This window comes from Prunus mume, linkage group LG1 (genome assembly GCF_029339155.1).
Source record: "Prunus mume cultivar Tortuosa linkage group LG1, ASM2933915v1, whole genome shotgun sequence".
NCBI lineage: Eukaryota > Viridiplantae > Streptophyta > Magnoliopsida > Rosales > Rosaceae > Prunus > Prunus mume.
The window spans coordinates 8,187,404-8,212,947 of NC_142698.1; the positions used below are offsets into that span (position 1 = coordinate 8,187,404).

Genomic DNA, 25,544 nt, shown 5'->3' on the forward strand with positions numbered 1-25,544 from the left:
TTGGAATTTTCCTTTCCTTTGACCCAGATTACGCGCCACAGCAGGGAATGCTTACCTTGTCCTCAACTACTCCCGTTTCAATCAATGGTTTAATATTCAATCAATCCTCAAAAGTCAAAAATCAGTACCAGTCCAGTCTCCATCTACATTTTAATTAAAACAATGTGAAATGGTCAAAGAAGTATTTTGATGAATAATTTATGGGCTGCTTAGTCGTAAAATATATTTCTTCAATATGGTTGATCGTGGATTTGGCAGGATTTAGTCCGAGTATTATACTACATGACATATATATTTAAGAAATAAATTACATTTTCTTTTTGATGTAGTATGCTCTCTCTCTCTCTCTCTTTTTTTTTATTTTTTTTTAATTTTTTTTTAATTTTTTTATCAACACGTAAAGTGAATTTAAATTTGAGACTTCTAATATTGTGTGTAATCAGACAGACAACTATTCTTGCACTTTTCACTAATATTGAGTGTCCGGTGTTTTTGCAGGTTGAACAACAAATGTTCAGTTTGAAAAATCTCACACACAAATCTTTTCTTGACCGTTTGCCACAATAAAAAGTATATAAACACAGTTTTGATCTTGACCAACCATAATGTACAAAACAGAATGGCGCCATTAACGGTCTCCTCAAGATTTCTGTTCTTCCTTTCTCCCATTCTGTTCCTCATCAGCACTCAATCCCTTGCCCAGCCGCCTGATTTTCGAAGCTATAGCTGTTTCAACGAAAAAGGCAACTACACCACCAACAGTACCTACCAGACAAACCTCAACACCCTTCTCTCTTCTCTTTCTTCCCCCTCCAACAACGGCAATGGCTACGGCTTCTACAACTCATCCTACGGAGAAAACGCCGATGAGGTTCACGCAATTGCGCTATGTCGAGGAGATGTCATGGGGGACACTTGCCGTGGCTGCCTCAGCAACTCCACACAAAAGCTCACACAGCTCTGTCCCAATCAGAAGGAAGCTTTCGGGTTCTACGACGAGTGCATGCTTCGATATGCAAACCGCTCCGTCGACGGCGCCATGGAAGCTGCTCCTGCTTTTTGGCTGTGGAACCCACAGAACGTGTCCTCCTCCGACGTCGACGGGTTTTTTCAAGAGCTGAGGAGGCTACTGGAGGAAATAAGTGGTCAAGCTGCGGCGAACGGTTCGCTTCGAAAGTTTGCGGTAGGGACCGCAACAGCTCCCAATTTCCAAACAATATATGGACTTGCGCAGTGCACGCCGGATTTGGCCGAGCAGGCCTGCAGTGATTGTTTGGTTGGTGCTTTGGAAGATATCCCAAAATGTTGTGAGGGGAAGCAAGGTGGTAGAGTTGTTAATCCCAGCTGTAATGTTAGGTATGAGATCTCTCGCTTCTATGACCCTACAACTGTGCCACCATTGCCGTCGTTGCCGCCGCCACTATCTAGTCCTCCTCCACCGTCAACCAGTACAGGAGGTACGTATATATGTCCCAATATGTCATGCTTTGAAGAAATAAAGTTGGCTTAATTTGAGCAATTGTCCATGAATTTGAACACGGGTTACATTTTAGGCCCTCAATTCAATTTTTAGTTGTTGTAGTTGTATGGTGTACGAGTTCAGGGACCATTGCTACCATTGACACTACAACAATTTTGGGTTGAAGAGATTTCTAATGCATGTTTTGTTAGGTTCATATGTATATGTATGTATTCAAATTCATGCAAATGAGACATCTGATTTTTGCAGGATCGAAGAGTAACAGATCTCGGACTGTCATCATTATTGTTGTGCCAATTGTTGTTTCTGTGGCACTAATAGTTATATTCTTCTGCATTTGTTTAAGAGTAAAGAGGACAAAGAAAAAACTTGAAACTAGGAAGTTACTTCCAGGTAAGGAGGCAACTCTAGTGAACATTAATCATATTATTCCATTTGACATGGGGAAGCCAAGTAGGCATTTTTAGAGATTATAATGCTACAACTGCTTAATTTAGTTTTTGTTAAATTGTTCCTCAGGCGGCGATGATACAGATGAAATTGGATCTGCAGAATCCCTGCAATTTGACTTTGCCACCATTAGAGTTTCTACAGATGACTTTTCTGAAGCAAATAAACTTGGACAGGGAGGATTTGGATCTGTTTACAGGGTAATGACAAGTTAATAACAAGAACTTATATCTTTCATATTTCTTGAATGCCACTTATATATGTTTTTTTCATTCCGTACCTATATATTTTTCCAGGGTAGGCTACTCAATGGAAAAGATATAGCTGTAAAAAGGCTTTCTGCGAATTCTGGGCAAGGAGATTTAGAATTCAAAAATGAGGTCTTGTTAGTGGCTAAACTTCAACACCGAAATTTAGTTAGACTCTTAGGTTTCTGCTTAGAAGGAAGTGAAAGGCTTCTTGTCTATGAATTTGTCCCTAATGCAAGTCTCGATCACATCATATTTGGTATGTCTGGAATTATGCATTGTTTTCGTTTAACTTCGAATGTTTATTATAAAATTCCAATTGTGTGACGTGTATGCAAGCAAACATTGTAATTGAAGTCTTGATTTTGCATTAATATATTTGCAGACCCAACAAAGCGTGCACAACTAGATTGGGTGAGGCGCTACAAAATCATAGTAGGCACTGCTCGAGGCCTCCTTTACCTCCACGAAGACTCTCGCCTTAGAATTATTCATCGTGATCTCAAAGCTAGTAACATCTTGATAGATGCAGAAATGAACCCCAAAATTTCAGATTTTGGCATGGCAAGGTTGTTCGTGCCTGATCAAACGCAAGGCAATACTAGTCGGATTGTTGGGACCTAGTAAGAATATGCATTTAACTGCATGTGGGCTTATGTTTGTTATGTCAACAATTTCCTTTCCATATGTGTTGGTGAACGCTGACATTCTTTTTGTTGATATACAGTGGCTATATGGCTCCAGAATATGCAATGCATGGACACTTTTCTGTTAAGTCTGATGTCTACAGTTTTGGTGTGTTAGTTCTAGAGATAGTCAGTGGACAAAAAAATAGTGGCTTCCGGCATGGAGAAAATGTGGAGGATCTTCTAAGCTTCGTAAGTGAAAATATAATATAGTTTTGGTATCTCAATACACTTTATTGCAACGCATTAAAGTAAGAAAACTTATCTCTGATCATTTCTGCAAATTCACAAATCATTGCAGGCCTGGAGAAGTTGGAGGGAAGGGACAGCTTCAAATCTAATAGATCCCACATTGAAGACTGGTTCTAGAACAGAAATAATGAGATGCATCCACATTGGATTATTATGTGTGCAAGAAAATGTGGCTGATAGGCCAACCATGGCTTCTGTTATTCTCATGCTGAATAGCTACTCTCTCACTCTCCCATTGCCCTCCCAACCAGGATTTTATTTGCATAGCATTGGATCGGACATGTCGTTAGGATTGGAATATAATTCAGGGGTAACGAGGTCTGATCATTCCAAGAGTAACTCTGCCAAAGCACTTGAATATGAGATTTCAGAAATTACTGAACTACATCCTCGCTAGTGGTTGAAGATCAAACTGGCTTTCTGAAATTGTAATGTAATTTATTAGCATCCCTTTTGATTCATTCACTAATTGTTCAAGTAGGACATAATCAAAGAACAGTGCAAGAGTCTGCTAATATTCTGTTACTTCAAATTAGTATTTTAATTTGTTTATCAACTTTTCTTGTTCATCATAATATTGTACACTTGACTTATGTCCTCTGTATTTTGCGTAGCGAAAGATATTCCAGTGTAAGTAAATTGATACAAAAGAATCATATTTCAAAAGTAAATAGCTAAGTCTGGACATTGAAGACCTAAAGCGAAACAAGTAGTCAATTTTCGAACCATAAAATAAGTTTTTATTAGCACATTGGTTTCAAATCAATGCAGCACATTCTTGATACAATAACATATGAAGTGCTATATCAAAGCATAACAGGATAGCTGAACAAGAGCAAACAGAAGTAGAACACTGAAACTAAGTCTAAAACATATGAGGTCTCAAAGAATACACACGTCAAGGAGGGTTACACAAGCGACTTTTAAAAGGCCGACCACGCCAACATGTATTAGAAACTGACATGGTAAGGAATTACAACGTCATATAATTGGATCCTCGTGACGTAGTGAAGGAATTAACTACATCCTTTATTTTACAAAAACCGACGTTGAAGATATAATCCACGTTGTTTCTTTTCCTGTCCACGCCTTTAATATAATTTTTAATGTCAGCCTTTAACAACACTAGTCGTTGGTAGGATTTCTTACGTTGGTATTCAATAATATTGTGTCATTTTAAAGTATTCAGACGTCCATTTTGTATAAAAAGCATCATCTTTATATAATTTAAACGACTATTCTCGCAAGAAACAGACATGGAATATTTTTTTAAAGGCGTTGTTCTCCTACATTGCAATGTGGATAATCGTATAAGCGACGGGTTTTCCACATGTGTCTCGTGGTAAATTAATTTTACTTCGGTGCCTGTGTGATTATTGACATGTAATATGCTATAAACGTCCATTCTTTTGGCTATGCGTCGTCTTTTACAAGTTAGATGTCGGTTTGTTTATTTATTTAACACAGTATAAATTAACCATGACGGTTTAATAAAACCTGTATTCCTTCAATTAGGGACATCGATAATTATCTGTACGTTGGTGCTTGTTTTGATTTTGACATGTAACACTCTTTAGACGTCTCTGTTTTAATAAAACCGTCATCTAATTTTGTCGAATGTTACATTTTACGCTATATATATAGTAATTAGATGTCGGTTTGTAATATTTTTTGACATTGAATGTTTTAACGATGTTGGGTACTAGCCGTCGTCATTTTATATATCAAAAGATGGCGGTCGATTTCACGACGGTTTGAAAACCTTCTAGACGACGGTGGATTCCTGTCGTCTATTTTAATTTTTGTAGTAGTGATTAGTGAAATTGATTGCAATGAAGGAAACAAATTTTTATCTCAATTAATTTATTCCAATTCATAAATTATTGTAGGCATGGAAAAATTGAAGGGAAGGGACAACTTCAAATCTAATAGATCCCACCTTGAGGACTGGTTCAAGAAGTGAAATAATGAGATGCATCCACATTGGATTATTATGTGTGCATGAAAATGTGGCTGCTGATAAGCCAACCATGGCTTTAGTTATTGTGATGCTGAATAGCTACTCCCTCAGTCTCCCTGAAATTGATCTTTTCCCAATCTCATGAACTTCCTATGCATGCTTTAGATTTAGAAGTTCGATCAAAACTACGACACCTTTTCTTTTGTGGAATTTTCCTTTCCTTTGACCCAGATTACACGGTGGTTTACACAAATATAAATGGACGTGGCCAACGTTTAATTTGGTTCTAGAAAAAGCAATAGAGAGAAAAGAAAGTTGGTCCCACTAGTAGAAAACTGCTCTAAAGGCACTATACCGTGTGGATAGTTGTGAACGTAGGCACCACTCTCTTTTGTCAGTTGAAATTCGAAATCTTGGTCAAAATAGGCACTGATGCATGTGCCCACTGCTCCATCCTACCTCACAGGGCAGGGCCACACCCACCTCTCTCTCTCTCTCTCTCTCTCTCTCTTATATATAATACATTAAAATTTAAAACTTTCTTATCAAAAAACCAAAGTAAAGAGCTAAATACTGAGAGAGAAAAAAGAAATAAATCCTGAAAATAATTCACAGCATCAAAGGATAAAGCAAATAGGGGAAATATAAATGATCATTCATTGTCCAGAAAGAAACATTATCCCAATAGATTGATAACTAGTAAGGAAGATCAGGGCAGCAGTTAAAACACTTTGTCATGCACTTGTACAAATTTCAACAACAAATACAAAAGAAGGTGCCTGAGCACAGGGAACAAAGATGATAAAAATGTGTATGTGCTACATCCTAGGAGACTGGCTTGAAACAAATTCTCAAACCTAACCCAAAGGCGTCACAGTGGTCGAGCATTTGCAATACGCCATGTTTTGCTTGCTGGTTTTGATGTGCTTTGGGGATAGATTGGATGAAAACCAAATCAAAGAAATAGAGTGTGTTCAGCATCCCTCGCTCTTGAGTTTTGAGCAATATCATTTCCTCAATTTTTTGCCCGAATTAGAATCTTGGGGCTTGGGGCTAGGGCTGTGGGTTGCGGGTGGGGATGGGATGGTCAGGTCGTGAGGGAGAAAAAGCAGAGGGATGTGTGGGGGAAGGCTGAGAGGGGGGAGGTTGTGGAGTTGGGATGCAAGGCAGTGTTTTTGTATAAATATGGGTTTGTTTACTCTTTTAAAAAATTTGTTATTTTATTTTTGTATTTATCTGATTTTAAATTTTTAATTAATTTAAACAATAGATAAATTTTTTTATTAATTGTTAGGTCAATCTCAAGGGAAAAAAAAAAAAAAAAGCTATGTGGCTGGTGAGATTCAATGTTTTAAAATTTTCTAAGTTTTATAATAGTTTCCTTTAATTTTCAAAACTCTATATTACTATTTTAATTCATAGAGACACTTTAACCCCTGAATTTAATGGCAAAATTGACAGACTTTCACAATAGGACCATTTTGGATACTAAATAGAGAGTTGGAGGACTATTGAAATGAAAATTTTAGTTGGTGGACTAAAATGAGATTGGAGTAAAAATTAGGGGACCATTTCAATCAATAACCAGGCTATAGTATTATATAATTGTTAAAGCCTTCAGTTGCTGGATTCCCTTTTGCATAAGGTATGTCGGTTCTTGTAACTAACAATTGCCCCTAGTTCTCATAAGAACATGGGTGTTAAGAACTAGGAAAGTTAGTTCTAGTTTCCTTGTTTATATTAATTGTAATTGATTTGGAGTAGTTTACAAGTAATAACCTACTAGTTAATTTTCTTTGTAAATTTAGCTTGTAAACTCTATAAAGTTAGATGGGTGATGGGAATCGAAATTGATGTTATTTTACAAGATGTTGAGGATCTGCTCACAGAACAAAGCTATGACAATTTCTAAACTTGAAAGGAATTTTGGGCTACTAACTAGCCTTTGTTTTAGTAGCATTTTCAGTTAGAGAAGGTCTCAAGTTTGATTCACATGGACATCGAGGACTATATATGTTCTCAATGAGTTCGATACTTTTGTTGTGACTAGACTCATATTGTTGTGATGTAGCTTTTTTTTAGGGCCAATTTAGTGGGCAATATTATATGGTCGGATGAGATCATAATTCATAATTCTAGTCAAATATTTGATGTGGCATTAAATGATTTTTAATTTTCCACCCAAATTGAAATTGAAATTTAATTTTCCATTTAACAGTTTAATTAACGTCAGATTTTGCCAAATTATAGAGACCAGAATCATAATTTGCAAAAACAAAAAAGAAGAAAAAGTTGGATGCTTGAGTTGGCCTAGTTTAGAATTGCTGTCACTTTCTAAAAAAAGTTGCTTCTGTTGTGCTTTGAAAATAGTGTAAAGTAAAGCACTCCATGTTTGGTAAATAATATTTTTAAAGTCTTTGTTAATACAAAAAGCAGTGTCAAAACCGTTTGGTAAATTTAATATAAAATTGTTGTAACTGTGAATAATGACTAAAATAGGCATAATATTGAAAGTGTTATGTACTAATCATGTGGTGGTAGTGGTGGTGATGGAGTGGAGGTGGTGGTGGTGATCAAGGTGGAGTTGGTGGTTGTGGTTGTGGTCGTGGTGGTGGTGGGGATGGCTGTTCTGGAGGTGGTGGTGGTGGTGGCAATGGCAGCGTGGTGTTGGTTGTGGAGGTGGTGGTGGAGGAGGAGGTGGTGGTTATGGTGGTGGTGGCGGAGGAGGAGGAGGAGGAGGAGGAGGATGTGGTGGTGATGGTAGTGGCAGTGATAGTGGCGGCGGTTGTGGAGGTAGTGAATGTGGTGGTGCAAGTGGTGGAGTTGGATGTGGAAGTGGAGGTGGTGTCATTTTTTAAAATGAATGATGGTATTTTGGGAATTAAAAAAATTCATTAAAGGTTTATATCTTCTTCTTTTGAAAGCAGTTTTGAAAAGTAATCAGAGTTTGCTTTTAAAAGTCAACACTTCTTTTAAAATAATCAGGATATTTTATTTTTACCAAACACTTGAAAGCTTAACTTTAAAGTGAAGCAGTTTTAAAAAAATCCCAAATGGGGCCCTCTTATCCCTAAATGGACGTTGAGTTTCAGCTTAGATGTTTCCAATTTCATGAATTACATATGCTTATTGGAACATTTTTATCTTTTTTTCATTTTTAGAAGTTTCCATTCCTTCGACCAGGACACCCACTTAATTAAGGTTGGTAAAGAAAAAAGCAGTCCGTCCACAGTAGAAAATTCCTTGCAATATCTCCTTGCCTTGACGTCAACCATGCACCCCCCCTTCCAATATTCAATTGTTTTATTTATTTGAAATCTCCAATTAGTCCTCATCAAAAATCACAAGAAGAACCAGTCCCGTCTCTGTCAATATGTGTGTATGGCTTTTATTTTATAGTAAATTGAGCTTAGACCCATAAAATTCATTTAAAATCACCTGCAACCCTTTTTTTTAGTTTTCTATTTAAAATACCTAATTTTTTCAAATAATAACCGATGACTAGAATCCAACTAAGCAAGTTACCTAATATAACTTAAAATCTGATTTATTATATTTTTGGATTCCAAAACTACCCCAAGTTATAAGTTAATGTGTTATGGGGGGTGTAACTAATGACACCCGTTGAATTTGGAAATATCTCAAAATAGTTGTAATGGATGTAGGAACTAATTTAGAAACTTATTTGAAATTAAATATTAAATTCCACATTAAAGTATTAGTAATCTATTTTACAACTAGTAATTTATTTTTGAATTAATGGTGTTTTCCTTATATGAATTACGACTAGTAATCTATTTAAAGTATTAATAATTTAAATTCAATATTAAATTTAAGAATTAATGTTGTTTTCTTTTTATGAATTATACGACCAGTATTCTTTTTTATTAGGGTACATTCTAATTATGTTGAAAAATAATTTAATAATCTATTTATTGTTTTGTTTTTAAAACATTTTTTTTAATGAACCTATTTTTTCTCCAAATATTGTACCTATTTTTTTTCTTTATTATTTGTTTTATGAAAAATAATTTGATCATCTTTTTATTGTTTGTTTTATGAATTTTTTTTCAAAATGAGCCTATTTTTTCCCTCAAAATAATGTACCTATTTTTTTTTGGGAGTTTCATTAAAATACCCAAAATGGGGGTGGAAATTATAAAAAAACCCAACACCCAAAATACTTTATAAACACACCCAAAACTCATCATTACACACACTCAAAACTCATTTATAAACACACCCAAAAAATATACAATTGTTGATTTTGAGGTTGATTTTGGGTGTGTTTCTATGTTTAAATAGTGTTTAGGTTTTTTTATAAATACATGTCTAGGATTGAGTTTATTTATAAATTTGCATTTTTTTTTCTCTAATAATGTACATAGTAAAACAATTTACCTAGTATAATGAACCTATTTTTTTACTCATGTCATGATATATCAACGATGTTCTCCCTTTTTTTACCTATTTGAGAAATAAATTTGAGAAATAAATTACATTTTCTTTTTTATGTATTATGCTCTCTTTTTTTCCCTTTTTTTTTCTTTTTTTATCAACACGACAAGTGAATAAAAAGTATATAAGCACAGTTTTGATTTGACCAACAATAATGTACAAACAGAATGGCGCCATTAATGTTCTCCTTCAGATTTCTGTTCTTCCTTTCTCCCGTTTTGTTCCTTATGATCAGCACTCAATCTCAATCCCCGTATTGTTACAACGATAAAGGCAACTACACCACCAACAGTACCTACAAGACAAACCTCAACACCCTTCTCTCTTCTCTTTCTTCCCCCTCCAACAACGGCAATGGCTACGGCTTCTACAACTTATCCTATGGGGAAAACCCCGACCAGGTTTACGCAATCGGGCTATGTCGAGGGGATGTCACGGTGGACTTTTGCCGTGGCTGCCTCAGCAACGCCACACAACAGATCACACAGGGCTGTCCCAATCAAAAGGAAGCTTTCGGCGTAATTGAACAGTGCACGCTTCGCTACTCCAACCGCTCCATCTACGGAGCCATGGAAACTTTCCCTCCTCTCATGTGGTATAACGCACAGAACGTGCCCTCCGACGTCGACGGGTTTTCTCAAGAACTGAATACGCTACTGGAGGACCTAAGGGGTCAAGCTGCAGGAAACGGTTCACTTCGAAAATTTGCGGTAGGGACCGCAACCTTTCCCAACTTCCAAAATGTCTATGGACTTGCGCAGTGTACGCCGGATTTGACCGAGCAGGTCTGCAGTGATTGCTTGGGCAGTTCTTTGGCAGATATTCCAAAATTTTTTGAGGGGAAGCAAGGTGCTCTAATTAGTAAACCCAGCTGTAATGTTAGGTATGAGACCTATCGCTTCGTTAACACTACAACTATCCGACCATTGCCGTCTTCTCCGTCGCCACTGTCTAGTCCTCCTCCACCGCCACTGTCTAGTCCTCCTCCCCCGTCAGCCAGTACAGGAGGTACATATATATATATATATTTACATCCCAATATATTATGCTTTGAAGAAATAAAGTTTGCTTAACTAGAGCAATTGTCCAGGAATTTGTAGACGAGTTACATTTTAGTCCCTCAATTCAATTTTTAGTTGATGTAGTTGTCTCGTGTACAAGTTGAGGGACCATTGCCACTGTTGACACTACAACAATTTTGGGTCGAATAGATTTCTAATGCATATATATCTGTATGTATGTATTCAAATTAATGCAAATGAGATTTCTGATTTTTGCAGGATCGAAGAGTGACAAATCTCGAACTGTCATCATTATCGTTGTGCCAATTGTTGTTTCTGTGGTACTAATAGTTATGTTCTTCTGCATTTGTTTATTAAGAGTAAGGAGGACAAAGAAAAAACTTGAAACTGCGAAGTTAATTCCAGGTAAGAACGCAACTCTAGTGCTTCACATTCTTGATACAATAACAGAGGAAGTGCTATATAGCAAAGCATTTACTTCTGATGGATTTGTGGAGAAAATTACCCAAGTGTGTTGATTTCTGGAACATTGTGGCATTTACTTCTGATGGCTAGTCTTGTTCATTGTGGCATGCTTCACTTCCTGGAACATTCCAGCAACTAAGAAGTCATCATTCAGGCTGGGGCATGGGTTGGTCTTGTTCATGATGGGATGCTTCACTTCCTGGAACAGTCCAGCAACTAACAAATACATATCCTTGATCTACTATGTCCTTTTTTTCATTGTTAGTAACAAAGCACCAGAAAACGAAATTATATTGATGTAATTTAGGATATCCCTTTGGTTCATATTTCCTTTAAATGTGTGGTTTCTTCATTGTTTTAGGTAGGTTCCTATACATTTCATTTCTCAGAGGCAGGATGCATGCATGTACCCTTTGTTAGGAATTTCGACACATGAAGAACTTACGTTTTTCTGTTTAATATTCAGTTTAAAATATTTTCAAATTTATAAATAATATTGATGTCACTTCGAGTTAAATATATTTTCTGAACCACGTCAAAAAATTACTTGTCACCATATTCATTATTGTAACCTCAATTATTGAGGAATGAATTGATTTTTATCTTTCATGAAACATGATTGCTAATAGTGCTGCTCCTAAATTTGGGAAAAAGTGAAATGGGTTTCTACCTTTGGGGATGATTGCACACTTAGACGAAAGTGGTTCGGATAGGTGTATTGATTAACATGAAGCTCATATATAGCTTTTGATCTGTGATAATATGACTAAAAACGTTTATAGTGGTTTGGGCCTAAATTCCACGCACCAGCCCATGTCAAAAACAAGAGTTTGCGCTTTGTTTTATTAAAGTCAGAAGTCAGCCCAAATGCGTTTAGAGGCCCAGACCTTTGTGAACTAGTTACAAGGAATAAATTTACAAATTAAGGATTGTAGGGGCTTTTTCATTCCGACAGCTACTAATGGGTGCAGGCTCTGTAAAGAGCCAAATGTGTGAAATTGCCCTTGGGTCTGAGTTCAAAAATCAAACCCCAAGAGTGCTTCAAAAGCGTAGCTGAGCTTCAGGAAACACCTTAGTCTTCTTTACCAATGAAACCAACAGTTGCTTACAGATAAATTTTTGGCTTGATTTGAGAGGCTTGTGGCATGGAAGCTAAGCATTCATGAGTTTAGCATGAGAGAGAGAAAGACTAGATTTTCTACAAGAAACCGAGGTTTAAAGCAAAGGATTTTGTGAGAATTTGCTGAGAGAGAGAGAGAGAGACAGAAATTAGGGTGAAAGAATGGGTGCTTTGGGTAATTTTCCGCAGCTTGACGAAAGCTTCGTCAGGCTCTGGAATGGCTTGCTAGAAGAAAAGATGGGAAGAGATGGAGGAATATGGCTTGAAATTGAAGGGTTCCAAGGATGAGAGGTGATGCTTGCTCTCTCTGGACGTGTCTTGAGATAATGGGTAGAGGATACCCCCTTTTAAAGGAGCTTCTTCCCAAGAAACCCTAATGGGTTATCTCCAATTTTTCCAAGCCTTCCCTTTCATTTCTCTTCCCTTCCTCTGATTCATCCTAATTTTTGAAATCCCCATCTGTCCAAGCACACAGAGACAAGATTTTTGGGAGCTCAAAAGTCTTCCCACAATCATTCCAGTGGTAACCTCCCATCTCTGGTTATCACTTCTCCTTCTTTCCTCCTTTATTTCATGGTAAGAGCTGGTAAAAGAAGGAAATAGATAGCAGCGTTGGTATGAAGGATGCCTTTTCTCCTAGCAACCTGCGCACACTAATACCCCTTGGTCTTTTGAATGGTTTGTCTTGAGGTTTGCCTTTGGTCACGTGCTAGAGCTTCCCAGCAGCTTGCGCAAGTCTCTATCCCTTGGTTTTCTGTTGTGGTTTTGTCTCTAGCCATGTGTTGGAGACTTTTAGATTTTTCTAAGTCACTTGGGCCATTCCCTAAGGTACTGGGCTAGTTTACTGAGGGGATGGGCCAACCTTCTAGAGTGATGGACTATTTTTTACTAAGGTGATGGGCCAATTTTCTAAGGTAATAGGCTACCTTTTTCTCTCTTTCATGCTTACCCACATATTTGGGCTAAATAAATGGGGTCGAGTTTTGGGGCTCCCAATCAGCCTAAAACTTCCATTTCTTGGCCCATCAATGGGTCTCATGAATGCTCTAAACCATCCATATCACAATCTGCTCAACAAGCCCCAGACATTCGCGTGGCTTAGGATCACTTAAGCTTGTAATGTGGCGTGTTGCTTATTTGCTTGGTGTGGCACGTGTGCAAGCGCATGTTCACCCGTATTGTGTTTGTTTCTTCGATGGTAGGGCAAAGTTCCCCATTGTCTTGAAAACCATTGAGTGGTTAACAAGTCAACTTTCTTTAGTGTGCGAGTGTGCCACTGCTAGTAACAACAATTCTTGCAGACTTCTTAAAATAGATAACTTGCGCCCCAAGTTACTGATTTCTAAACAAGCGATTGTGAATTTGGGTGAGGAATATCTCCCAAGTAAGTTCTTTTCCTGCCTCAGACTGGTGAGGACTTCACAATTTATCTCAGTACAAAATTGGAGGTTCTGGCCAAAATAATTGATAATAAAGTGAACTGTTTTAGGCAGAACGCCTTTTACAAAACTAGAAAGGAAGAAATCAACTCTAGAAAGGCAAAAGAAAGCTGGAATTCCATTTCATCGGATAGAAGCTTCGATCCGGCCGGATGAGTATGTCTTTCTTTGGATTGAGCTATCAACCACTTCAACTGCTAAACTTCAGTGTAAATCGATACCAAAGCTTGGTTACGCAGAGCATTAATCTATTTCAAGCCCTGGAAGGCTTTTTGAGCAGGCGAAGCAACTTCTTGATCTAAGCAGGCGAAGTGGTGGGCTTGAGGATTCTTTAATCGCACTATGGTACTGTTATGCTTGGTCAGGGCTCTCCATAAATTTGTTGAGGTTTTAATATTTGTGAAAACTCAAACTCTGCTTGTCTTAGCTGTTGCTGAACCAAATTTGTAACGAGAGGAATCTCGTTTTGAATGACTTATTTTCTAAGTCTGAACTTGGAAATTCTGAATTATGGCTGGCTTCTTCTGTGGCTTGACTAAGCTCTTGGTTGCTTCAGTTTGCTTGAGGGTTCTCAAGGATCAAGTGATCATTTTGATTTCTTGTCTTGGGTTGATTTTTGGTTGTTTGATTAATTGTTGAGTTGGGTGTTGGATGTCCTTTGCTTTGTTCACCCTCTCCTATATTTATGAGAAATGTTTTGGACAAGGGCAGAACTACAACCACGACTACGGTGGGTCAGTGAGGTTTTGAAGACAAAAATAAACCTATATCTATATGCTCCAGTCTGGTTGGTTTAATTATTGTTTGCTTCCCTCCACAAGTAGATCATCAAAACCCATATCTATAAACGTGTAAGCAACAAGTTAGATTGTTTGCTTCTTTCCACAAGACTTTTTTTCCCTTTCTTTTTTCTGTTTTACTGCTAGACCTCTAGAAGAGGGAAATATTATTTGTTTTCAATCTATTTTTATTCTTTTTCTCTTTTTTGCGGTGTTTAATAAAATATTCTTTTCTCTCCTACCTTTTGGTGGGAAAAGGGTTTTAAAAAGGGCACAATATCTTAATCTAATTATTTATATTTTTGCACTTTGCATTTGTGAAGCTTATTCAATTGATGCGAAAAAAAAAGATATATTCCAATTGCAAACATTAGATTTAACATCATAATCAAGCAAGTAAAAGAGCACACAACCTATTCATATATTCATTTTGATAATATGTATTTTTTGTTATTGCATTTAATATGTATTTTTTTCTTTATGATAAAGCTTATTAGAAATTACTTAATGAAACTATGATTTATATGAAGTAATTATACTTTTATTTATTAAAAACTGCAGAAATTGTAAGTTTTTTAATTAAAATAATAATTAGATTTAAAATTTAAAATTTTAGCTAGCCTACCCGTAAAAAAAATTCTGGTTCCGCCCTTGGTTTTGGAATAAAGTTTTCTGATTTAAAATGGGCGGCAGATTTTCTAAAAAGATCTTCCATTTTTTAAATGCAAAGAAAGAGGGGTTTTATCAATTCTGGTAGATAAGCTCTCAGTAGTCAATTCTCATGGCTATCATTTCCCTATTTTTTTCTTGAAAGAAGACCTAATTCCTTTTTCCAATTTTAACTGCCCCTCGTGAGAGCTCAAGTTGTGATGGTTAGTTTGATATTCCAGTTGAACAACTCCCTGTTTTCCTACTTATCTCTTGGATACAGTCTGCTTATCTCTTGAAAATAGAGTCTTTCTTAGGAGCAGAAAATATCTCTGAATATATATGTATATATAAAAAGGGATTTTTGATCTTCTGGTGGCAGAGTTTCAGAGAAGTCTCTTCCTAGTTGCCTGCTTTTATCAACTCTTTATCAATTTAGTTGAAATTGTTGAGATTATTCACGTCGGCCTCTTCAAAAAAGAGCTGTTGATTTGTCCCTGGGCCTTTTGAGAGAAATGGAAGATTTTGTAGACTGGGCCCAATCTGATTTATAATCGCCATTTGACTTGGCATTTTTTACTTTTCTGCCATTTTCTGAAAAAGACGTGGGTTGGGCTTGCTCCTGTTCTGATATTTGAAGCCCATTTTTCTATTCCTTTTGTTTCTTGGGCTTTTGAGAAGTGGGTCGGCGTGTATTAGCTTTTGGCCCAAACAGCACATATGGCAAACTCTTACGTACCCAAGTTGTGTTTTTTCCCAAGTTAGGTGTCGTACTAGGTTAGAAATATATTTGGGTCCAGCCTTGGATTTTTTGGGCTTCAACAAAGATTAATTTCCATTAATGGTAATTTAATCTGGACAAATCTGTTTCTAATTGGTTTAAAAACTAAGCCCAGCTTCTAATCTCTCCGAAGGATCAAAATTTGATCATCACCGTTGATCACAATTTCAGAACTCAAGTCAGCAGATTTTTGGGAAGATCTCTCTCTCTTTACAAGAGCCCACGTGACTCTAAAGTCCAGATTTCAGCAGGGCAAATGACGTGATAGGGAGTTGGTAGAAGGTCTAATCCGAAAATAACTCCCCATAACCATTTAATGCCAAGTTTCTTTCCTATGCTCAAGAGGGCTTTGCATTAGGTCAAGTGGGGTTTATGAGAGATAAACAAGAGTAAGAGAGTTGGTTGACCGGAGATCAAAAGTGATCATCATAAAAACTGACTTTTGATGGGGTTTTCTTTTGTCAGACTAAACTACTATCCCTTTTTTCGTGCTGGAACAAGGAATCCTCTCAACAGATCTATCCTTTAGATATTAAGGATTAAACCCTCATTCAGATTCTCTATAAATATGAGAGGGGTGAACAGGATTGAGGATAGCCAAAAATTCAATTAAAACAAAAACTCTCAAGTCATACTGATAAATTCAAAACAAGATCATACGATCTCAAAAGTCTTCAGATTCTAAAGTAATCAAGCTCTTTGATTTATAAAAGACATCCAATCTCTAATAGAACAGGCAGACCTCGAGTTTTTACTTGATTTAACTTAAAGCAGTTCACAAAGAAAATGAGATTTCTCTGTTACAAATTTGGTTGAGCATAGGCCAATCAAGCGAGTTCAGGCTTTTCGGGCTTTTCATAATATGAAAACCTCAACAAATTTAGAGAGATGCCTTGATGCCGAGAATCATCGAACAGATCGCGGTGATCCACAATTAAGCGTAGCAGTGTTGAAGTGCGTTTCGGACCAAAATTGTCAATCCAGCCTCTTCCAATCTAATCCAATCCAATCGGTGAAGAAATCCCAGTTCTGCCCATCCAACAAGGCTCTTTATGGCTAAAATAGATTAAAGGTCTGTCAATCTCAACATTGATATCGATTTCCAACTGAACCTCATCAATTGAAGGTGCTGACGTTTGAATCCAGCACATATACATCCAGTCCGGCTGAGCCATAGGCAACAATCCAAGCAGAAATAGATGCCCAATGTTCTATTGTCCTTTCAAACGTGGCAGTTCCCTTTTCTTTTAAATTGTGTAATAGGAAATTCTCTTTAAAACAGTTTTATTTATTTTCAATATTCATCTAGGCCAGAACTACTAGTTTTTACTGTGAGAAATTGTGAAGTCCTCACCAATCTGAGACAAGAAAAGAACTTACTTGGGAGATACTCTTCACCCAAATTCACAATCACTTGTTTAAAGTCAGTAACTTAGGGTGCAAGTTATCTATTTTTCATAAGTCTGTTAAGGTCTTGACAGCTAACATGGCACGTTGGCACACCAAAGAAAGTTGACTTGTTGACCAAAAATGATTTTTAAGTCAATAGGGAATTTTATCTTATCATCACAAGAATTAAATCTAAACGGGTGAGCAAAAGTAAATAAGCTCTATAACATTGCAGAACAAACTTGTAAAGTGGTATAGTAAAATGTAGGTAGTAAATTCATTTGACGGGTAAATTACTCAAATGGTCCTCAAACTTGTACTTGATTTATATTTTTGTCCCTCAATTAAATTATTAGTCCAAATGGTCTATTAACTATATATTAATCGCTCCATTGGTCCTATCGTTACATTCTGTCAATGTTGTTGTTAAATATGAGGGCAAATTGGTCATTTCGTACGTTAAAAATAAAAAAATACTGAAAAAAAAAAAACTCTCTCTCTCTCTCTCTCTCTCTCTCTCTCTCTCTCTCTCTCTCTCTCTTAAACTCCAACCCCCAAACGCATCCCACAACCACTCTCCACCCAAACCCATCCAACAACTACCCTTCACCCCAGGCCCCATGAACCCATAACCCCAGCTCCCCCTCCCCTTTGATTTCCCTTTGTTATTGAGAGGGAACCACCCATCACCCTCATCCCCACCAATCTCACCTCCCAAAATCACAGCCATTGTCAATTTCTCACCCTCCAAGTGCACTCTCCTCTCCTCCCACCTCACCTCCTCATCTCCTAAACTACCCAAACTCTTTCCCCACACCCACATCTCTATACCCACAGCACCCAATCCCTCCCTCCACCAAAAGTTCCTCCATAAGCTTTTAGAACCATCATCCCACGTTCCAGAACCTTCTCCTTCTTCCAACCCACCTGCCAAGTTCACACCTTTGGAGCAGCAAGTGGTGGACCTCAATGGAGAGGTCTGTGGGGAATGGGGGAGAAGAAATCCAAAGGAGGGGGTTTGGGTCTCATGATTTTTTTTCTCTTTTTCTTCAATTATTTTCAAATTTTGTATTTATTTTAACCCTATTTTATTTGTTAATTATGAAAAGTCGTATTTACTCTAAAATTTGGTTAAATTTAATAGAAAATTAGACGGTAGGACCAATAGAGCGATTAATATATAGTTAATGGACCATTTGGACTAATAATTTAATTGAGGGAGAAAATGTAAATCGAGTACAAGTTTGGGGACCATTTGAGTAATTTACCCTTCATTTGACTTGCCAGATTATAATTCAACAAAGTGTTATCTAATTTGGACAATTTTTTTATATAATTGCTTGCTAACTTGGAAGTCTCTTTGGAGGGAAAAATGGGGGATTATCTTGCGAAACGCTTTCCCGATGCTGGGAGGATAGTTTTTTGCAGATAAGCTCCAGTTCAGCTATTCCATTAGCAGCTATTTTGTTGCAGATGTTGCCGAATGACCAATCAACAGCATTCAGGCATGGGCTGGTCTTGTTCATTATGGGATGCTTCATTTCCTGGAGCAGTCCAGCAACTAACAAGTACGTATCCTTGATCTACTATAGTCTTCATTTTCCCAATAAAGAAATGAAATGTGTCCATCTTTCGTAGTGACGCCGCGGAACAAAAAAAGGGAAGAGAAAATCAGTTGCATGGGGAATTATAACTGCATGGTTCTCAAATCTGAGAGAAATTAATAGAGAAGCTGCCCAAAGCAGAAGCTGGACTTGGCTAATTGCACCTTCCTCCGTAAACACAACTCAAATATGAAAAGGATGGTGATGCTCTCATTGTCTTGGCAATCTCCTTGGTCTCCAATAAGATTGGAGAACAGTTGGAGTTGTAATAGACAGACTGAGGTTAGAAACTAAGGATTGTCAAGGCAAGTAGAGTATCCAAATTCATATGAAAAAGCTTCATCGACATGGTAAAAGCTGGATTTTAAAGTTTACAACCAAGATGTATATGTTAGTAACACCATCCCATCCCATGTTTTAGTATCTGGATATTGTCTTTCCCATTTTCTCTAAGATAATGTAAAATATCAGAGGCCCTATGAAAAGTTATTATTTTATTACTGTGTACACTGTCTACGTTAATGTACTAAACTAAACTAACCAATCCAAATCATGGGTTCTCTTAGATCCTCATTTACGCTATATTTCATTTTTGAAAAGAAAGCATCCACCTCAAAGATGCCCAAACTGACCAGTCCGCATAGCAAGGGAGACTGGACAATGGATTTGAACAGAGTGAGTGAGCCCAACCCAGTTGGGTCCGTGTGCAGACTGGCCCCCATCTCTTTGTACACCCCTGGCAACAACGACTCGTCAGCTCTCTGCGTAATACTTGCTAGGTTCACCAACAACAATTCCACAACCTCTGCTTTCATTTTCCAATGTCTGTTTGGACTGAAAACAGAGCACTCTGCTCGGTTATCAGACCAAGTGGAGAAAGACAAATCAGAGGTTTTATGTTTAGGGACAGAAGAAGGGGAAGAAGTTTTCGTTGACTAAAGGCTGGATGGCAACCGAAGGGTTACTTTGGAAATGATGACCCACGTTGAATGTGGGACCTGGTATGCAATATTTGGGCTTGTCTGACACGTGTAGGGTTGGGATTGGTGTGATTAGGCGTGGGGTGAATGGATGGAGAGTTGGGGATAAAAGATTTGGCCAGTCGGTTAGTTGAATCTTCTTGTCTTTGATGGAACTCTACACAGACGGGGTAGAGGGATCTTTTCCATCGGCTTATGATGCCGTCTCCAACCTTATGCAGTGAAGCTAGTTATTAATTAATTTATTATTATGTCACAGGCCAGCTTGCTACTTTTGGAACCTTCGAAAATTCTAAATTAGACATGGCCATGTTGAACCATATATACAAGGAAAAACAATCACAATTTCATCGGTTTTGCAGGAAAGGGGGAATATTCCAATGCTGTAACTGGGGAGGACAGCTCACCAATGTTCATGCCTGAGGAACTGTAGCCTAAGGAAAGCCTCTTGATTCCTCATAAATTGTCAATGAAAACCAATTCCAAGCTAGCCACCTAAATAAGTCAAATGTAGCACAATGGAAGATGCTCCAACCTTAGTTTCAGGCTGGGCATGGCTTCCAAGCAAGAAGCAGCGCATCAAATCATGTCACAAGCAGATTCCTATGCTCATAATTCCCACCATAGACAATAGCAGCGAAAGGCGTGGCTTGTATAGTGTGACACAAGGTAAGACTTGTAGCTTTGAGTTGAATGTGTATTACAGTAAGAGGTTCTGTGGTTCTTCCCATGGTTGGTTGGCTTGTGTGGATGAGAATCTGGTAGTAACCCTCTTAAACCCTTTTACCGGGTGTACCATTAGCCTTCCACCAGTCCCCAAATCCACTTGGAGATCGACGGTAGCTTATAGATGTGATTACTACATTAATAAAGTTGTATTGTCTGCAGACCCTTCTTTTCTTCCTAATGACTATGAAGTATTGGTCATCTATGATGGCTATGGGAAACAAATAGCCCATTTTAAATCAGGGGATGATGCTTGGACTAGCATAGATCAAATGATCGGATTCGATGACGTAATTTATTATAAAGGCCAGTTTCTAGCTGTTAGTTTGGGTGGTAGTGTTTTTTCGATGAATGTTAGCAGGGATCAAACTACTGAACCCCATGTAAGCTTACTTGTGCCAATGGATCCAGACACTGACAATAAATCATACCTTGTGCAATCATCCAAGGGAGATCTTTTGCTGGTTAGGAAGTTCAAACGAGTAAAATATTGTAAGCAGTTTATGAAGTCTCTCAACTTCAAGTTTTTCAAGTTTGAACGAGTAAATGGTTATGATCGTTTTACGGAGACTCTGAGCTTCAAGGTTTTTAAGCTGTTCAGTGCTCATGGGGAGAGACCCCAATGGGTTGAGATTGAAAGTATTGGAAATGAAGCTCTGTTTTTGGGTACCAATCAATCCATTTGTGTCTCTGCGCTGGACTTTCCAGGTTGTCAGCCAAATTCCTTATACCTCACTGATGATTGTGTGGATGTGGAATACCATAAACCTAAAGGGCCTCATGACATGGGTACTTCGACTTGGAAAAGAGAAGCATGGGAACACATTACTGCTTGGATCGTTCGCAGAAGCACGTGCCACCAACAATTTGGATCTTGCCCTCTATGGTGTGAAAAGATGGAAGCCAAGTACTAGTACTTTTATAGGCATTTTTAGAATTTAAATTGTTCCCCATGCGGCGACGATACATATGAAATTGGATTTGCAAAATCCTTGCAATTTGACTTGGCCACCATTAGAGTTTCCACAAATGACTTTTCTGAAGCAAATAAACTTGGAAAGGGCGGATTTGGATCTGTTTAGTTCATTCACTATTGTTCAAGTAGGGTTCTGAATGAGCCTTCTCACGGACATAATCAAAGAACAGTGCAAGAGTCTGCTAATATTCTGTTACTTCAAATTAGTATTTTAATTTGTTTATCAACTTTTCTTGTTCATCATAATATTGTACACTTGACTTATGTCCTCTGTATTTTGCGTAGCGAAAGATATTCCAGTGTAAGTAAATTGATACAAAAGAATCATATTTCAAAAGTAAATAGCTAAGTCTGGACATTGAAGACCTAAAGCGAAACAAGTAGTCAATTTTCGAACCATAAAATAAGTTTTTATGAGCACATTGGTTTCAAATCAATGCAGCACATTCTTGATACAATAACATATGAAGTGCTATATCAAAGCATAACAGGATAGCTGAACAAGAGCAAACAGAAGTAGAACACTGAAACTAAGTCTAAAACATATGAGGTCTCAAAGAATACACACGTCAAGGAGGGTTACACAAGCGACTTTTAAAAGGCCGACCACGCCAACATGTATTAGAAACCGACATGTTAAGGAATTACAACGTCATACAATTGGATCCTCGTAACGTAGTGAAGGAATTAACCACGTCCTTTATTTTACAAAAACCGACGTTGAAGATATAATCCACGTTGTTTCTTTTCCTGTCCACGCCTTCAATATAATTTTTAATGTCAGCCTTTAACGACAGTAGTCGTTGGTAGGATTTCTTACATTGGTATTCAATAATATTGTGTCATTTTAAAGTATTCAGACGTCCATTTTGTATAAAAAGCGTCATCTTTGTATAATTTAAACGACTATTCTCGCAAGAAACAGACATGGAATATTTTTTAAAAGGCGTTGTTCTCCTACATTGCAATGTGGATAATCGTATAAGCGACGGTTTTCCACATGTGTCTCGTGGTAAATTAATTTTACTTCGGTGCCTGTGTGATTATTGACATGTAATATCTGTAAAGCGTCCATTCTTTTGGCTATCGTAGTCTTTTACAAGTTAGATGTCGGTTTGTTTATTTATTTAACACAGTATAAATTAACCATGACGGTTTAATAAAACCTGTATTCCTTCAATTAGGGACATCGATAATTATCTGTACGTTGGTGCTTGTTTTGATTTTGACATGTAACACTCTTTAGACGTCTCTGTTTTAATAAAACCGTCATCTAATTTTGTCGAATGTTACATTTTACGCTATATATATAGTAATTAGATGTCGGTTTGTAATATTTTTTGACATTGAATGTTTTAACGACGTTGGGTACTAGCCGTCGTCATTTTATATATCAAAAGATGGCGGTCGATTTCACGACGGTTTGAAAACCTTCTGAGACGGTGGATTCCTCGTCTATTTCGATTTTTGTAGTAGTGATTAGTGAAATTGATTGCAATGAAAGAAACAAATTTTTATCTCAATTAATTTATTCCAATTCATAAATTATTGTAGGCATGGAAAAATTGAAGGGAAGGGACAACTTCAAATCTAATAGATCCCACCTTGAGGACTGGTTCAAGAAGTGAAATAATGAGATGCATCCACATTGGATTATTATGTGTGCATGAAAATGTGGCTGCTGATAAGCCAACCATGGCTTTAGTTATTGTGATGCTGAATAGCTACTCCCTCAGTCTCCCTGAAATTGATCTTTTCCCAATCTCATGAACTTCCTATGCATGCTTTAGATTTAGAAGTTCGATCAAAACTACGACACCTTTTGTTTTGTGGAATTTTCCTTTCCTTTGACCCAGATTACACGGTGGTTTACACAAATATAAATGGACGTGGCCAACGTTTAATTTGGTTCTAGAAAAAGCAATAGAGAGAAAAGAAAGTTGGTCCCACTAGTAGAAAACTGCTCTAAAGGCACGGACTTATACCGTGTGGATAGTTGTGAACGTAGGCACCACTCTCTTTTGTCAGTTGAAATTCGAAATCTTGGTCAAAATAGGCACTGATGCATGTGCCCACTGCTCCATCCTACCTCACAGGGCAGGGCCACACCCACCTCTCTCTCTCTCTAGGCACTGATGCATGTGCCCACTGCTCCACCCTACCTCACAGGGCAGGGCCACACCCACTCTCTCTCTCTCTCTCTCTCTCTCTCTCTCGTCAAGGGCAAAAAAGAGAGACAAGTCCAACTTAAGCTTCTTGCACACGTTCTCTCTCTCTCTCTCTCTCTCTCTCTCTCTCTCTCTCTCTCTCTCTCTTATATATAATACATTAAAATTTAAAACTTTCTTATCAAAAAACCAAAGTAAAGAGCTAAATACTGAGAGAGAAAAAAGAAATAAATCCTGAAAATAATTCACAGCATCAAAGGATAAAGCAAATAGGGGAAATATAAATGATCATTCATTGTCCAGAAAGAAACATTATCCCAATAGATTGATAACTAGTAAGGAAGATCAGGGCAGCAGTTAACCTAGTTAATTTTCTTTGTAAATTTAGCTTGTAAACTCTATAAAGTTAGATGGGTGATGGGAATCGAAATTGATGTTATTTTACAAGATGTTGAGGATCTGCTCACAGAACAAAGCTATGACAATTTCTAAACTTGAAAGGAATTTTGGGCTACTAACTAGCCTTTGTTTTAGTAGCATTTTCAGTTAGAGAAGGTCTCAAGTTTGATTCACATGGACATCGAGGACTATATATGTTCTCAATGAGTTCGATACTTTTGTTGTGACTAGACTCATATTGTTGTGATGTAGCTTTTTTTTAGGGGCAATTTAGTGGGCAATATTATATGGTCGGATGAGATCATAATTCATAATTCTAGTCAAATATTTGATGTGGCATTAAATGATTTTTAATTTTCCACCCAAATTGAAATTGAAATTTAATTTTCCATTTAACAGTTTAATTAACGTCAGATTTTGCCAAATTATAGAGACCAGAATCATAATTTGCAAAAACAAAAAAGAAGAAAAAGTTGGATGCTTGAGTTGGCCTAGTTTAGAATTGCTGTCACTTTCTAAAAAAAGTTCTTGTTGTCTTTGAAAATAATTTGTAAAGTAAAGCAGCTCCATGTTTGGTAAATAATATTTTTAAAGTGTTGTTAATACAAAAAGCAGTGTTAAAACCGTTTGGTAAATTTAATATAAAATTGTTGTAACTGTGAATAATGACTAAAATATGCATAATATTGAAAGTGTTATGTACTAATCATGTGGTGGTAGTGGTGGTGATGGAGTGGAGGTGGTGGTGGTGATCAAGGTGGAGTTGGTGGTTGTGGTTGTGGTAGTGGTGGTGGTGGGGATGGCGGTTTTGGAGGTGGTGGTGGTGGTGGCAATGGCAGCGTGGTGGTGGTTTTGGAGGTGGTGGTGGAGGTGGAGGTGGAGGAGGAGGTGGTGGTTATGGTGGTGGTGGCGGAGGAGGAGGAGGAGGAGGAGGATGTGGTGGTGATGGTAGTGGCAGTGATGGTGGCGGCGGTTGTGGAGGTAGTGAATGTGGTGGTGCAAGTGGTGGAGTTGGATGTGGAAGTGGAGGTGGTGTCATTTTTTAAAATGAATGATGGTATTTTGGGAATTAAAAAAATTCATTAAAGGTTTATATCTTCTTCTTTTGAAAGCAGTTTTGAAAAAAGAGTTTGCTTTTAAAAGCTTGTCAAAAGGCCACTTCTTTAAAATAATCAGGATATTTTATTTTTACAAACACTTGAAACTGCTTAACTTTAAAGTGAAGCAGGTTTTCGGCGAAAAAAAACAATCCCAAATGGGGCCCTCTTATCCCTAAATGGACGTTGAGTTTCAGCTTAGATGTTTCCAATTTCATGAATTACATATGCTTATTGGAACATTTTTATCTTTTTTTCATTTTTAGAAGTTTCCATTCCTTCGACCAGGACACCCACTTAATTAAGGTTGGTAAAGAAAAAAGCAGTCCGTCCACAGTAGAAAATTCCTTGCAATATCTCCTTGCCTTGACGTCAACCATGCACCCCCCCTTCCAATATTCAATTGTTTTATTTATT

General features: G+C 37.5%; 2 protein-coding genes, 1 long non-coding RNA gene and 1 pseudogene across 3 annotated transcripts; all 4 read left to right on the forward strand.

Moving 5' to 3' along the window:
- The first annotated feature begins 441 nt into the window (after positions 1-441).
- Positions 442-3,672, forward strand: LOC103333203 (cysteine-rich receptor-like protein kinase 29). The gene is made up of 7 exons (XM_089051060.1): positions 442-1,457; positions 1,730-1,873; positions 2,000-2,130; positions 2,227-2,437; positions 2,564-2,801; positions 2,906-3,056; positions 3,166-3,672. The coding sequence occupies exons 1-7, from the start codon at positions 620-622 to the stop codon at positions 3,511-3,513; spliced, it is 2,061 nt and encodes a 686-aa protein (XP_088907186.1). The 5' UTR covers positions 442-619; the 3' UTR covers positions 3,514-3,672.
- Positions 3,673-9,674: 6,002 nt separating this feature from the next.
- Positions 9,675-10,445, forward strand: LOC148920920 (cysteine-rich receptor-like protein kinase 26; the record flags this gene model as incomplete). Its single annotated transcript, XM_089047463.1, has 1 exon — positions 9,675-10,445. A coding segment is annotated over exon 1 (744 nt), but the record flags the coding sequence as incomplete, so codon positions are not given.
- A 46-nt stretch (positions 10,446-10,491) lies between these two features.
- On the forward strand, positions 10,492-11,538 carry LOC103333212 (uncharacterized). Its single transcript, XR_016126742.1, has 2 exons — positions 10,492-10,542; positions 10,815-11,538. It is a non-coding gene; the product is annotated as an uncharacterized LOC103333212 (long non-coding RNA).
- Positions 11,539-20,279: 8,741 nt separating this feature from the next.
- Positions 20,280-21,379, forward strand: LOC103333222 (F-box protein At2g26160-like; annotated as a pseudogene).
- The last annotated feature ends 4,165 nt before the right edge of the window (positions 21,380-25,544 follow it).

Excerpts from the sequence above, each read along its gene's own strand:
- LOC103333203 (XM_089051060.1), top strand. The coding sequence starts at position 620 with ATGGCGCCATTAACGGTCTCCTCAAGATTTCTGTTCTTCCTTTCTCCC. Across the intron at positions 2,438-2,563 it reads TCTCGATCACATCATATTTG|ACCCAACAAAGCGTGCACAA; the intron begins GTATGTCTGGAA and ends ATATATTTGCAG. Across the intron at positions 2,802-2,905 it reads AGTCGGATTGTTGGGACCTA|TGGCTATATGGCTCCAGAAT; the intron begins GTAAGAATATGC and ends GTTGATATACAG.